This window comes from Malurus melanocephalus, unplaced genomic scaffold (genome assembly GCF_030028575.1).
Source record: "Malurus melanocephalus ecotype Western Australia unplaced genomic scaffold, MMel_1.1 scaffold_521, whole genome shotgun sequence".
Lineage (NCBI taxonomy): Eukaryota > Metazoa > Chordata > Aves > Passeriformes > Maluridae > Malurus > Malurus melanocephalus.
The window spans coordinates 334,340-347,228 of NW_026623753.1; the positions used below are offsets into that span (position 1 = coordinate 334,340).

Consider the following 12,889-nt stretch of genomic DNA (forward strand, 5'->3'; position numbering starts at 1 on the left):
TAATTTTCAAAAGCTTGAGGTTTGCCCTTGTAAAGCGGGACATTAATTTCAGGCTGGTTTGAACAACTGACCCCGGGAAGAAGGGAGGCAGTGCAAAACAAAAAGTCAACTCCCAGAAAGAAGATATTTGCATTACAAAAAGYAATGATCTTCGCTGACTCCAAGCCAATGTAGATGGTATGCATATCCTTTTCTCTGAAAGGACAAGAAAATATCCTTTCAAATAAAGAGAAAAATACTTTAAAAGTTTGGACATATTAGCTTTTTGTATTATAATAAATGCTATCTATATTTATTTCTTAAGATTAACATATTTTTCCAATGGAAAWCTGACTCCTTGGCTGGGAAGGTAGTGAGGAAAAATAACACTTGACTTGAAAATTATCCCATTTATTGGCTACCCAGCAAAGGTTTTGAGAMGTTTAGTAGGATACCAAAACATTTAAATTCAATAACTTTGTTCAGCTTCAAGTAAAAAGTACATTGTAGCTCAGAACTTTCAAAAGATGCCAGCAACTGTTTCCACTTAAATGAAAATTTATAATGCAGTGTCTGAGGCATGTGGCCATCATGAGCTTCCTTTGAGGATAAATATTCAGTATTCTGGGTAGAATAAAATTATTTAATTTCTGTCCTTAAGACAGGTATGAAGGCTTAATATACCCACTTGTCTGTTTTGATCCTTTACAAGTAATAAATACCCTCCTAGAGGAGCTTTGCATTAGAAACTGATAGCATACTAAAGAAACCTTGCATTCAACCAACAAATGAATAAAACATCGGCATAAGAAGCCATTTCTATGCAGTTTCCATAACAATACTGATCCTTGACTACCTAGTGGCTGTGTTTAAACATTTTATTAAACTAGRCAATTATTACCCACACTGTGAATCTAAAAGTTAAGTGCATTACCAGCATATATTCACCACAGACACCAATGTTTATGAACCAGCCCAACAAATTATCTTTCTTCAGATGCTCACAGCCTGTTCCCAAACTCTGTGGCCATTAGTAGATTAGTTTTACTAAAATTAAAGCTTTAGTACACTGACATCAAATACTGCATCACTCTTGACTAGAGTTACACAGTCCCAACCACATGAACTGCCCAACTGGTACACCCTTCTTCAGCTGCTGCTATGACTGAAAATAAAATTAAATATCACATGTATAGGTTGCCAGAGCATGCAGGAAAAAGCAAGCAGAAGGAAAAAGGCTCAGTGATAGGAAGACCTGCAAATTCAGCCAGCAAGCACTGAGGTGTAAAAATTAGGAACATAAAAAAATAGATTAACGAGGAATGTGTCCGAAACACACAGGTATCTCAAAACACAGGTAAACCAAGAAATATTATGTAAATATGAAATAATATGCTATGTGAAGATATGCTGTGTAAAAAAATATGAAATAATATGCTATGTGAAGGTGCATAGCAGGAACCGAAAACACTGCTGGGGAAAAAAAAAAAAAAGAGACTGACCCTGTATACAGTGTATCAGCACAGTAATTAACTAGCATTAAAAGYGATTGAAGACAGAAAATGTTTACCAATTTAAAAAAGCACCGTGYAACACAGGAGAAACAGAAAAGAGATCTCTGCCTATGCAACAMCTGGTCTTGTGGCTGGTGGACAGGGAATTCTCCCAGCACTTAATCCAGTCAATATATCAGAAAATATATCACCCAAATAAAAGAAATATTCATTATAACAACCACATTGAACCAAACTGTGGGGCTGAGCACCAAAAAGGCAAATACAAGTTGTAGGTAAGTAGATGATAAGATAATACACACAATYAAATAGATTTATGCATCGAAAAGCTGCACTGGCTTGAAGATTAAACCACACCCCCAAAAAGAGACCTCTCAAGGAAGACTARTATCTAGGACTACCTGTGGATGAAAATTATAGATTTTAGAAAAGAAAAAAAAATTGAAATCCTACATCTTATATTTTAAATCAACTACAGCTTTAACCAGTACAGGAATTTCTACATCAGTACTTCAATGGCTTTTTGAAGAGAAGAAAAAGCAGCACAGATAATGTGAAGCCCACACACCTTGTGGTAAATCTRGTTTCAAAGATATTCAGCAGGAACATGCTAATTTAGAGGTTATGAATAGGAAWATTAACTTGGAAAACACTGCTGAAAGACATATTTTTTCCAGTAGTATGAGGAAGAACACAGCAATTAATTTCAGTTACTTTAAATGAAACCTCTTCCTCATTAGCTGCAGTCAGAAGAAACCTTTTCTAAAAAGAGCAGTAAAAAAAAATACAGTTTCTTCATAAAATACTTTTACTGGTTTTACAGTACTGGCTCCCCCTGGTTCCCTCGGTAAAGAATGATTTAGTATTTTTTAATAGACAAAAACCAGGCCCAGCCTCTAGAAAAGCAGAGTTTTTCTACAAAATACAAAGCATCCACAAATTCTGCTGAAGAACAGAGAACTGACAGGCACATCTTGTGATGTTTTAAAAAAAGTTTTAAAAAAAAAAGCTTTCTTCAAAGGCCAGGATTGGGTAACACAAGCCACACTAATTGCATAAACAGAAGCACACAGAGGAGCTGCATGATGAAAAGTTGAAACTAACTTGGCTAAAGTGACTGAATTTTCTGTGATGCTATGTATTTGTTAATCTTCTCCTGCAAGCAAACCCAGAGATTTGGAACATCAGGAAAAAATTCTGCTGAAAAGCCAAGAAATAAATCACATGTAATGACAGCATAAAAAAAGAGAAGCGCAGAAACAAAAATTATTCCCATGCAAAAGAAAAGAAAGAAGTATTCCATTCAAAGTATAATATTTTTTTTCCCAAAGTAAAATAATAAACGACCCATTGTGAAGGTTTTAAATTTCCTTTTTTAAAATTTCATTGTCCTAAGTTTGCCCCAAGCAACAAAAATTAAATAGCTGCTGCTTGCTTCTTTTCAGTTAGTTCTGAATTTTATTTTAACTGAGTTTTTATTTCATATTTGCTAAGAAGGACGTGGATCTGCTGGGGCAAGGAAGAGGAGGGCAATGAAAGTGATCTGAGGGCTGGAGCACCTCTCCAGTGAAGASAGGCTGAGAGTGTGGGGTGGTCAGCCTGGAGAAGAGAAGGYTCCTGGGACACCTTAGAGAGCSTTCCAGGACCCAAAGGTGGCCCACAAGAAAGCCAAAGGGGGACTTTTTCAAGGACRTGTAGTGATAGGACAAGGGGAGGGGGCTTTAAACTGAGGCTTACATTAGATGTAAGAAAAAGGGTTTTTTATAATGAGGGTGGTCAAATATTGGAAYAARTTGCCCAGAGAGGTGAKGGATGCCCCRTCCCTGGACACATTAAAGTTCAARYTGRATGGGGCTTAGAGCAACYTGATTTAACAAAAASTATTGATGATTGCTGATTGCAGTGGGGCTAGACCAGAGGATCTTTAAAAGGTCCCTTCCAACTCAAACTATTCTGTGATTCTGATACATACAGAAACAGCCATCAGCTTTTATTCCAGGTAAGTATAAACTCTGGAAACAGTAATATAGTGATTCAACACTTTTTCAGGCTATCTGGGTAACAAATTGTTATTTAATCTAAGACTGAAAAACAAAACCGAAAACCACAACAGTATTCAACAGTATATTTCAAGCAGTTGCTTCCAAGACATGCAAGCTGTCTGCACAATAACTTAGACCATGCTAAAATGTAGTTTTAAACCCTCGTTTTATTTTCTGTGACACAGAAAAGACACGGTTCTTTTTGTAGGTAGGAGCACCTGCTTTAGCAATGTTCAAGAATATTTTACAGCTTGTTCTAAAGCAAGGAAACATCATACATCCTACAGGAGAGAGTCATTCACCTTGTAACTAACTGTGTGAAGTTAAGGAATACGTAACACAAAGTATTAAAACTGTTACAGGTAGCTTTGTGGTGCTTTTGCATTTGAACGTCGGTGTTGTTAGAAGTTGTACCTTAGCTGAATTTCTTTGAACCAATTTTAGTACATTTGCACATTGCATTTTAATCTAAGTCATTGACATTATAACTCCCATTTCCAGGTCTTGGCATGGCATCTCGACTTGAAATTTGGTGTCCTGGGTGCGRGGAGAGCAGAGAAGGAGAGGAAAGCTCACCCAGTGCGTGGCTGCAGCTCCGGCACGGCTCGGCCAGGCTGACGGCCGCCTGCTGCAGCTCGGCCCGCGGCGGCGTGGGAGGAGGGTTCGGGTTCTTCCAGCCATTGCATTTACAGGATTCCTCAGCCTGAAATCAAAGCAAAGGGATATCGATCAACGCCAGAAAACACGGGAATGTGCTGAAGCTGCGGTATTTCAAAAGCAATAAAAAGGAGTTACAGGTTGCTTCTKGGGTTTGCATTTTTAGCTACCACATTGCTAACCCGTGTTTTCTGGAAATAATCAGAAACAGAATAGTATCCGCAACAGAGAGATTAACACTGTTTGGTAAGCAAAATACATGACAAACCTTGGCTAGTTCCTCTACAGAATGCCCTCGATCTAGTGAAAAATTAATTCAAACTTTTACTGTTATATCAGCTTTTACAAAGAGAGGTTTCATGATTTAAACATAAACAGATTATCTGACAGACAACACATTTGTCACTGCCTCACCAGCTACACCGGCACCGAGGAACCACAACTGAAACCAAGCCCGTGACAGCCCAGACAGGGTTAACTAATGCTAAAATAASCAAAGAATAAATGCACGGTTGGAGAAGGCTGTTTAAAGCAAGGAAAGCTTGGCCACAAAAGCAACAGATGTCAAAGACAGCGACACTTCCACTGCAACCTGCTGCTCTCCCTGGAAAGTTTACTTACGCTCACTGAGTGTGAAACAACACCAAYAGACTGCAGCTAAAAGGGAAAACCACGAAGGGAGAGGTTGTGACTTTGGTAATCGTGTCTCAAATCATTCAGAAGTTCAAAGTGCCTATTCCAGCTATCCAAAGAGCAGCTTTACAGGAGGGGATTTGCTTCTGCATATCCAAAAGATCTTGGTTATTCTAAMATCGTCCATACTCCTGTTTGAAGATCTAATTGGAAGGAAAGCCTGCTTTTCTACTCTTCAGAGATAACTGTGCGCTGGGTTGTAAAAAGACACTCAYGAAATTGCACTGCCGAGACCTCAGTGAGGAAAGTATGCCAATTGCTGCATAATATTTATGGCTGAAACAACCTTAGAAGGAAAAATTGTGATGTTAATGTATGCGGCACTAATGTATCATTTTTCAAAACTGATTCTGCATACATTTAGTGTGATCTATTTCAGGAACCTATTTCATTTTCCTTTTAAGTTTCCAAATCCCGTCCTACCTAAGGAAGAAGAGCCCAGGAGAAGCAGAAAGGATCACAGCTTGACAGCTCCTAACACTGACAGCTTTGTAAATGGCTGGTAAATTGCTCTTTTAAACTCATTTCAATATTCAGCAACCTGAGCACCGAGAAAACTGCTGCCTGCACTTTGCTGAGCACCACATGATGATTTTACCATCCCTAAGGCTTAAGCATTTATCCAGCTGGGCTCCTGGCCCTGGGTGCCCTGGCCTTTGCCTGGCCTGGGGCGGTCTGGCAGGTACCAAGGGCTGGGAGCAGCATTTGCTGTAGCCAGGATGACTCAGAAATCCACCTGCAAGTGCCCAGCAAAACCATTTCCCTTGGAAAAGCAACAACCTGCACTGCCTGAACCTCCTGGCTCTCCAAACTCACTGAGTGGGTGCAGACTGCCTGCCAACCCCATGTATTTATAAAGTGAAATCAGTGAGCCTTTCAGGATGGAAAGAGGGGAAGATTAAAACAAATTTTTTTCTAAGTCCTATAAAATGCAATCTGAGAMGATTTATGATGAAGTTTATGCTCTTTTTCTATGGTGCTTTCTGTGACTAATATGATTGGCAGAGAACTGAAGGCAGCCCAGTAATTTTATGGCAGAAACCATCTCTTAAGCATTTCCCAGGCATTGAGCCAGTTGTTCTTGTGTTTGTCATCCCACCCCACAGATCCTCTGAGTTTTATGGACTAGAGAGATCAGTGACTGAGTGATACCTGCAAACCACACATTGCCCTGCTGCAAGGACTCTGGACATCCGGGAGACAACATGAAACCTTTTCAATCAGCATCCCAAGCACCCCAATGCAAAACCAATGCCAAATAAAATATACACATTTGTTTTGTGGCAAAGGCAACGTTGACATGAAAGTTTTCACATTTAGTACAAGGATAGAGAAACACACACACACCAAAAAAAAAAAAAAAAACATTTAGTACAAGGATAGAGAAACACACACAAAAAAAAAAAGTCCGAAAATGAGATCATTGATAAAGAAAATGCAAGAGACAATTGTGAAGGAGTTGTCAAACAAAAAATGATTGAATATTATTTTAGGGAAGATTTGACCCTTCCCTTGCAGCTGTCCGAACAAATGTTCAATGCTGTAAATTACTGACATATCACCATGCATATTATTAATTGCCTTAAATCATGCCACAATGAAGGATATCCAAAACTCCCTCCTAAAAATAGGCATGAGCTTTTGAGATTTTTTTTCTCCTGAGTGGAATCAGTATGACACAGAAGCTCACCAAACAATGTTTACTATCAAGCCAAAAAAACTATAAACAGTGAGTAACTATGCAAACTTTAGTGYCACTCCATAATTAGCAGCAAAGATGCAAACAGATGTACGAATCGTGATAACAGCTCAGTTAAACTGACAAAAATAAATATCAACCCACCCACAGAAGAATAAAACCAGCATGTTCAACAGCAATTTTTTTTCTGCTGTTGCTGGTATGTCCTTGCCAGATCTTTTTGCAACAGCTGTTAATTTGCATTGTTCGAATTATTCTRGAGACCTTACTCAAACAACCACTAGGGTGGGTTTTCTTCGTTAATCTTCATAAAACACCAAAATGAGCATAAATGTTCTGTTAACCAAAGGGAAACAAAACCCAAAAAGGTCTTCTTTAAAACTCAGCTTTCATTGTAGATGTTGACAGTGCAAGTATTTTGCAGTGAATATGCAATGTGCATTCCTCAGTGGTTTAAATTGCTGAGTTGTTTTAAATCTTCCACAGCATTTTGCTCATTCAATCCTTTCTTTGACTATCTTCAGCTTTTTCCTTTCTTTATTCCTTTTCTCTTTTTTTTTTAATGTCAGTCATCTGCTTTTCATTAGAAAATAAAGTATTACTTCACCTCTGAAAAAACTTAATTTAAGATCAAAACTGTTTTGAGGGAAAGAAGGGAAAGTATTTGAACWAGCACATCCAGCCCTTGAAGCCTTGTTTTCTGGGACATCTGCAGAGCTTTGACAAATCCACTGTAGAACAAYGGGGACTTCTGCCCTAATGAAGTCTGCAAAGTAATGACTGTCATCTTTGCAGGCCCAGGGACCATAAATGCCACACTATCATTGGTGGTTTTCAATAAAATTGGATGAATGTAATAAAATAAAATAAAACAATTATACACTGTTGCCTGGCCCCCTCCACACAAAAACAAACAATCAAAAAAAAAACAAAAAAAAAAAAAAAAAAAAAAAAAAAAAAAAAAAAAAAAAAAAAAAAAAAAAAAAAACCCAACCACAACCAAAAAACAGTGCAGAAATTATGTACATTTTGCACCGCATGATATAATTTCAATTTTTTTTAACCTCTTCCATGTTTGGTGGAGTGTTACAATGGGGGAAAACAAATTGTCCGGTCGCCCTGGGCAGTGAAAACTGAACCCTGGGCAAACTAAAGTTACCTTCTCCTTCAGAATATACTGACATGTCAAAAATGGGCACTGAAAAAATACAGCACATTTTAACACAAATTGTCGGTATTTTTATTTAAAAAGGAAGCACCTGAAAGTTACAACMTTGCATATGCCAGCCCCTTTTAGGTGGGTTTCAGCTGTCCAAATAATAATGAATAAATGAAGAATGTTACAATAATCTATGGAATAAAACCTCCCTCCCCCTCTCAGATAGTGAAATAAGTCTAAGAATGTGAAAACTTCAAGCTAATTTAATTATAAGGTAAAAGGCCCCAACAGTTCTGAAATTGAATTTCAAATAGCTGTTGTGCTGGATTTTTCTTTGCAACTTAAAATCATACGGGGTACCCTGTTTGGTAATTGAGATGCAAAGCAGGCTCAGCAGATTATACACAGAACATTACAGATCTCCTCTATTTCCAGCAAGTATAATTACTCTAGAAAACATATTCTTCCTCACAACACAAAAGCGGTGTAAAATACCCTATAAGATTTCTCCTGCCAACAGCAAGCTCAAGATGATGACTTTTTGATCATTGTCACATAAATGATAATAAATACATTGTCAAATTTAAATCATATGTTTTTCCTAGTCAGATATACATTACCCAATAACCAGACAGCTGGATACTACTTGGAGAGCCACTCATACGTATCAGGAAATTAGCTGACCCATTTATCTCTAACAATACAAAATAAGCAGTTCAGTGGGCAGCTCAAAGGGCATGTTCTTCATCTATTGATTGATCCAATTATTTTACTCCCTGYATTTTCCAGTTTCACTTACAGAAGAGAAGCAGGCTACCATGTAAAGATTTTATTAATGATAGGCACCCAGTTCCTATCTTGTAAAGTTAGTGGTAGATTTTCTATTTAATTTAAAGGAAGATGCTTTAATTGGGCCTGTAAGACATTATAAAACAGATTCACCCCACTATGAAAGGGGTAAGAAAGCTTTAGATGTCATCTTTGTCTCGTATACACTTCTGCAGAAAACAATCTTAATACATTTCAAGYTGAGCTTCAAGGAGCTGTACGGCCACTATACAGAGCCCAGCAGTGGCATGGCCAAGTTGGCCTCATCTTCATCTGCCTTACAAAAATCAGGAAAGAAAATAYTTTATTACAGAAAAGGTGGTGCAAGTTTATCTTATGAACTCTTTTTTATATGTGTGAGAAAACTAGAGGCCACTCTAGAATGAGAAGAGGCAAAAAGTGTTTCAAGAAAGGGTCAGCAGCTGGTTCTGCAGCCTGGGGCTGGGATTTTACTTCCACATCCATCAGTTGCTCACCTGCTGCAGGGCCTTGGTCAAGTCATCTCATCACAACCCTTCTCACTCTGCCTACTTTGCTTATCTAAAGCAAAAAGCCTTTCTTCAAGGAAGTATTATTCCTTGTGCAAGTGCTTTAGGCTAATGCATTCTAATTATATTTATAAACACCCAGGCATTACTGTAAGATACATATAAAGAAAAATAAACATTTTTTTCAGAAAACTTAGTGTACTAAAATAGTACATATTTCACCTTGTTTACAAGAAAAGYTCCCAGTGAGACTGGAGAGAGGGCTGTATTTTCACATACTGTAAACCAATAGGGGAAAAAATGCAGAGACTTCCTCCTACATCTTCATTAAATATATTTATGTGTGTAAGYCACACAGTGCTGCTTTTATATAACGTGCAGCAAGCTCGCATGCCTAATGCTCAATTTCACAGTGGACAAAACCAAAAGGATGTATGCAGCCATTCATACACACACAGATACAGCAAGTGCCAAACACAAAACCCCTCACAGCACACAGCACTACTGCATGCCTCTAAAAGTCATGAAAACTCTACCAACTCCTATTATATATCTTGTTCAGAATGCCACTCTCCTCCTTCGCACTTGGGCTTTTAAGAAGGTTTTTTATTCAGAAGAGCCTGTTCTATCCTTCCCACCCAGACCTGTCTCACAGAGGAACAAGTCAAGGAGGGCAGCCCAACTCTCCTGTCCAGTATCAGGGAAAAAAAAAAAAAAAAACCCAACCCACATTTGACTAATCTCAGCAGCAGTTCCCTAAACTTCAGGCTCATTCGACTCAGCATACACACACAGCAAATACGTATTTACCAGCAATCTTCATCCATGTTTCCTGTGATGAAAAGGGATGGGTTGAAAAGAAGGACCAGGATGTCCCTGTTGGGACCAAGCACCCTGCCCTAGAGCAATGTCTTTAACTCTCTTCTGCTCGGCATTTCTGTTGTCACCAGTGAGACTCACCCTCTGCATGGTCACTGACCTCTCCACCTTATTGTGTTGTGACTCTTCATCCCTAGCAGACAGATCCTCCCTGACTCTGTTACACCTAATATCTCTGAGGTTAAGCTCCTAATAAATTCTGCATGCTGAATTTTGCAATGAAATTTGTGTGGGAGAAGGTGATTGGCACTAAGGATGCCATTACATATTTTAGCACTCCAACTTGCACAGCTCTGTGTAGATTTACATAAGATCCATGTATAGTCACTACTTGAATGAAACCAGGCGTTCCTCTGGAGATGGTACAAACCTTGCCTTCTCTCACTCTTTTGCACTCACACACACAAACACAGTCAGTGGAAGAGAAGTTGCAACCCAAAGTAAGAAAAAGTTCAAAGTTACACTGCACTGCTACAGTTGGTAAACAAGCTTCCCCAGGCTACAGTYTCTAGCAAACCACTAATGTTACAAGCCAAGAAGTGTCCTTCTGGAGTACCTGCTAGGTATTCAGGAAGCAGAACAACACATTCTTCCACCCTACTCCATCCTTCCTACTTTACCTCACAGCAGAAGCTGCTTGGTTACTTACAAGCTTACAAGGAGCTTCCAGCCTGCTTACTTGCTGCTGTTGTGAGATCCAAAAGTAAGCYGACTGACACYATTGAAGAGAAGTCAAACAGCAGTTAKGGTTTGCATTTCAGTCAGAACACAGAGCAGCACTCAGGGCTAGAGCTGTGCCTACATCCTGGCAGGAGCAAGAGGCCCCAGGGTGCCCCTGGCCATGGGTCCTGCTCCATTCATCACTGGAGTACCAATGGGACCTGCATCCAAAGCTTGTCACAGATGAAGGCCAGCAAGGACTCCCCAGCAGAGCACTGACAATATGAACTGTTCCTGCTGTGTACCCCATCACCAGAGTCCTGCAAGAGGGAAGAAGGAGCTGACAGAAGGCCCAGCGTGCCCTCCTCCACTCCCAGATGGTGCTCATCCCCCTTACAACAAAGCACCTGCAAGAGAAAGGCCCGTCAGTCCCCCAAAAAGCAAAAGTTTTCAGAGGAGACAAGGCTTGTCTATGGCACGGCAACCTCTGTGGAGCAGAGCACCACAGGAGAAGGCTTTCACCCTCAAAAATATCATCTGGAGGTGTATAAGAGGATAAAAAAAAGAAAAAGCAATTCAAACACACTTCCCTAACAGCCCATGGAAAATTGACCCACTCCACAAACAGCTTCATTTATTAGCAAATCTTGGTAACATAAAAATACGGGGTGCAAAGGGGACTCAGCACCGGGAAAGCTTCAAACCRTATCACTCAGCCCATAGTGAGTTCTTGTAGAGTTCAAGTACACCAGCTGCTCTTTAACCTTACTGACACCGGTGTAATCTTGCACTGCCCCACGCATGTGCCAAAGCTGAAGCGGAGGTGCCTGAACATTTGGAAACAGATAAGACATTGCAATGCGTGTGGCTTCCGTAATTTGCCCTCCCGTGACAGCATTGCGCCATGCCTTCAGCAGCCTTCAGCACACAGCTAGAGCTCCTCGCACCACCAGACACGACTASAGAGCCACGCAAGGATGCTTCGTCTCGTTTGTCAGCTTGGCCTCACGCTTAACATCTGCCGAAGTAGCAGAASGGAGAAAATAAGACGCACTTTTCTCACAAACAGCTACCCTCAAYGCTGAAAGCATTATTAGAGATTCTGACATCAGCACTGCCAATCTAAACATGTCAGCCCCGCTGTGCATCCAGAAATTGCCCTGACAGCAGCGGCGCAGTCAGCGGCCCGTGCTCTGAGCGCAGGCGACAATGCCGGCGGTCACAGAGCTCCGAAGGCGGGAGCGACAGCTCTGACGGAGCTSCCTCCCTCTGCGATAAACAGGCGAGTCCCGCTTGCTTCTCCCACCAAGAAGAAAATCGCAAGTGGACAGAAAGCGCTTGTGATGGGAAACCAGGAGGTGCACTCCTGAAGACGGGCACCGGGCGCACACGGAGAAGAGAGCCCCGCTGGGGCAGGGTACAGGTGGACGGGGGAGCCACCCGCTCTGGCACCATACACCAGGCACCGGCCCGGCGCTACGTGACCGCCGGGGACACAACTTTCCCAAGCGCGGAGGCCGCGCCCCTTCGCTCCTCTGCCAGAGCTGCTGGCGGCGGTGCCGGTGTCAGCTCCAGCTCGGGGCAGCGGCTTGTGCGGTGTCAACAGCTCCGCGCTGCGAGGCCGCCGCCACGCCCGGCATGGAGCAGCCCCAACCCGGGGCAGCACCGCAAGCTCCGGGCAGAGCAGAGGGGTGCCCCCGCTCCCCGCCGGGATGTTTACACGGGGGGTGCTGCGGCAGCCCTGCTAACCCAGCGCTCACCGCCCGCACCGGGAGCCGCCCCGCCCGCGGCCGCCTCCCGCGGAGAGGGGACAGAGCGGCGGGCAGAGGGAGCGGCGCCGGGACGGGCAGCTCCCCGGGCGGGAGGGAGGCGGCGCTGCCCGCGCGGTCCCGTATTCGCTACGCGCGGGTTTCATTTTTGCGGCCGCCAGCCGGAAAGCTCCGGGGGGAGCGGGATCCACCGGCACCGCCGGAGCCTCCACTTCCGCGGGCAGCGCCGGGCGGCAGCCGGGCCGCCCCCGCACCCGGCGGGGCAGGGCAGGGCAGGGCAGGGCACGGCCCTTCCCCACCGCTCCCTCCCTCCCCTCCCGTCAATCCCCACCCTCCGTGGGCGGGTGGGCTCCCGCGGCCGCCCGGCCGGGTACCTTGCAGGCGGAGTAGACGCCCAGCTTCTCCAGCTTCTTGGCCCGCGGCGCGGCGCGCAGCTGCGCCTTCTTCCCCGCGGTGCGCGCCGAGCCGGGCCCCCCGGGGCTCTCGGCGGCGCTGCGGACCGGCCCCCCGGCGGCCACCCCC

The 12,889-nt window shown here is 42.8% G+C and overlaps 1 protein-coding gene across 1 annotated transcript in view; it reads right to left on the bottom strand.

The window, feature by feature from the left end:
* KAT2B (lysine acetyltransferase 2B) overlaps positions 1-12,889 on the bottom strand; it is a 40,438-nt gene that overhangs the window by 26,879 nt on the left and 670 nt on the right. The window contains exons 2-3 of the mRNA XM_057381667.1: positions 12,742-12,885; positions 4,112-4,238 (exon numbers count right to left, since the gene is read on the bottom strand). Of these exons, the coding sequence (XP_057237650.1) occupies positions 4,112-4,238; positions 12,742-12,885 (271 nt within the window). The remainder of the gene's footprint in view (positions 1-4,111; positions 4,239-12,741; positions 12,886-12,889) is intronic.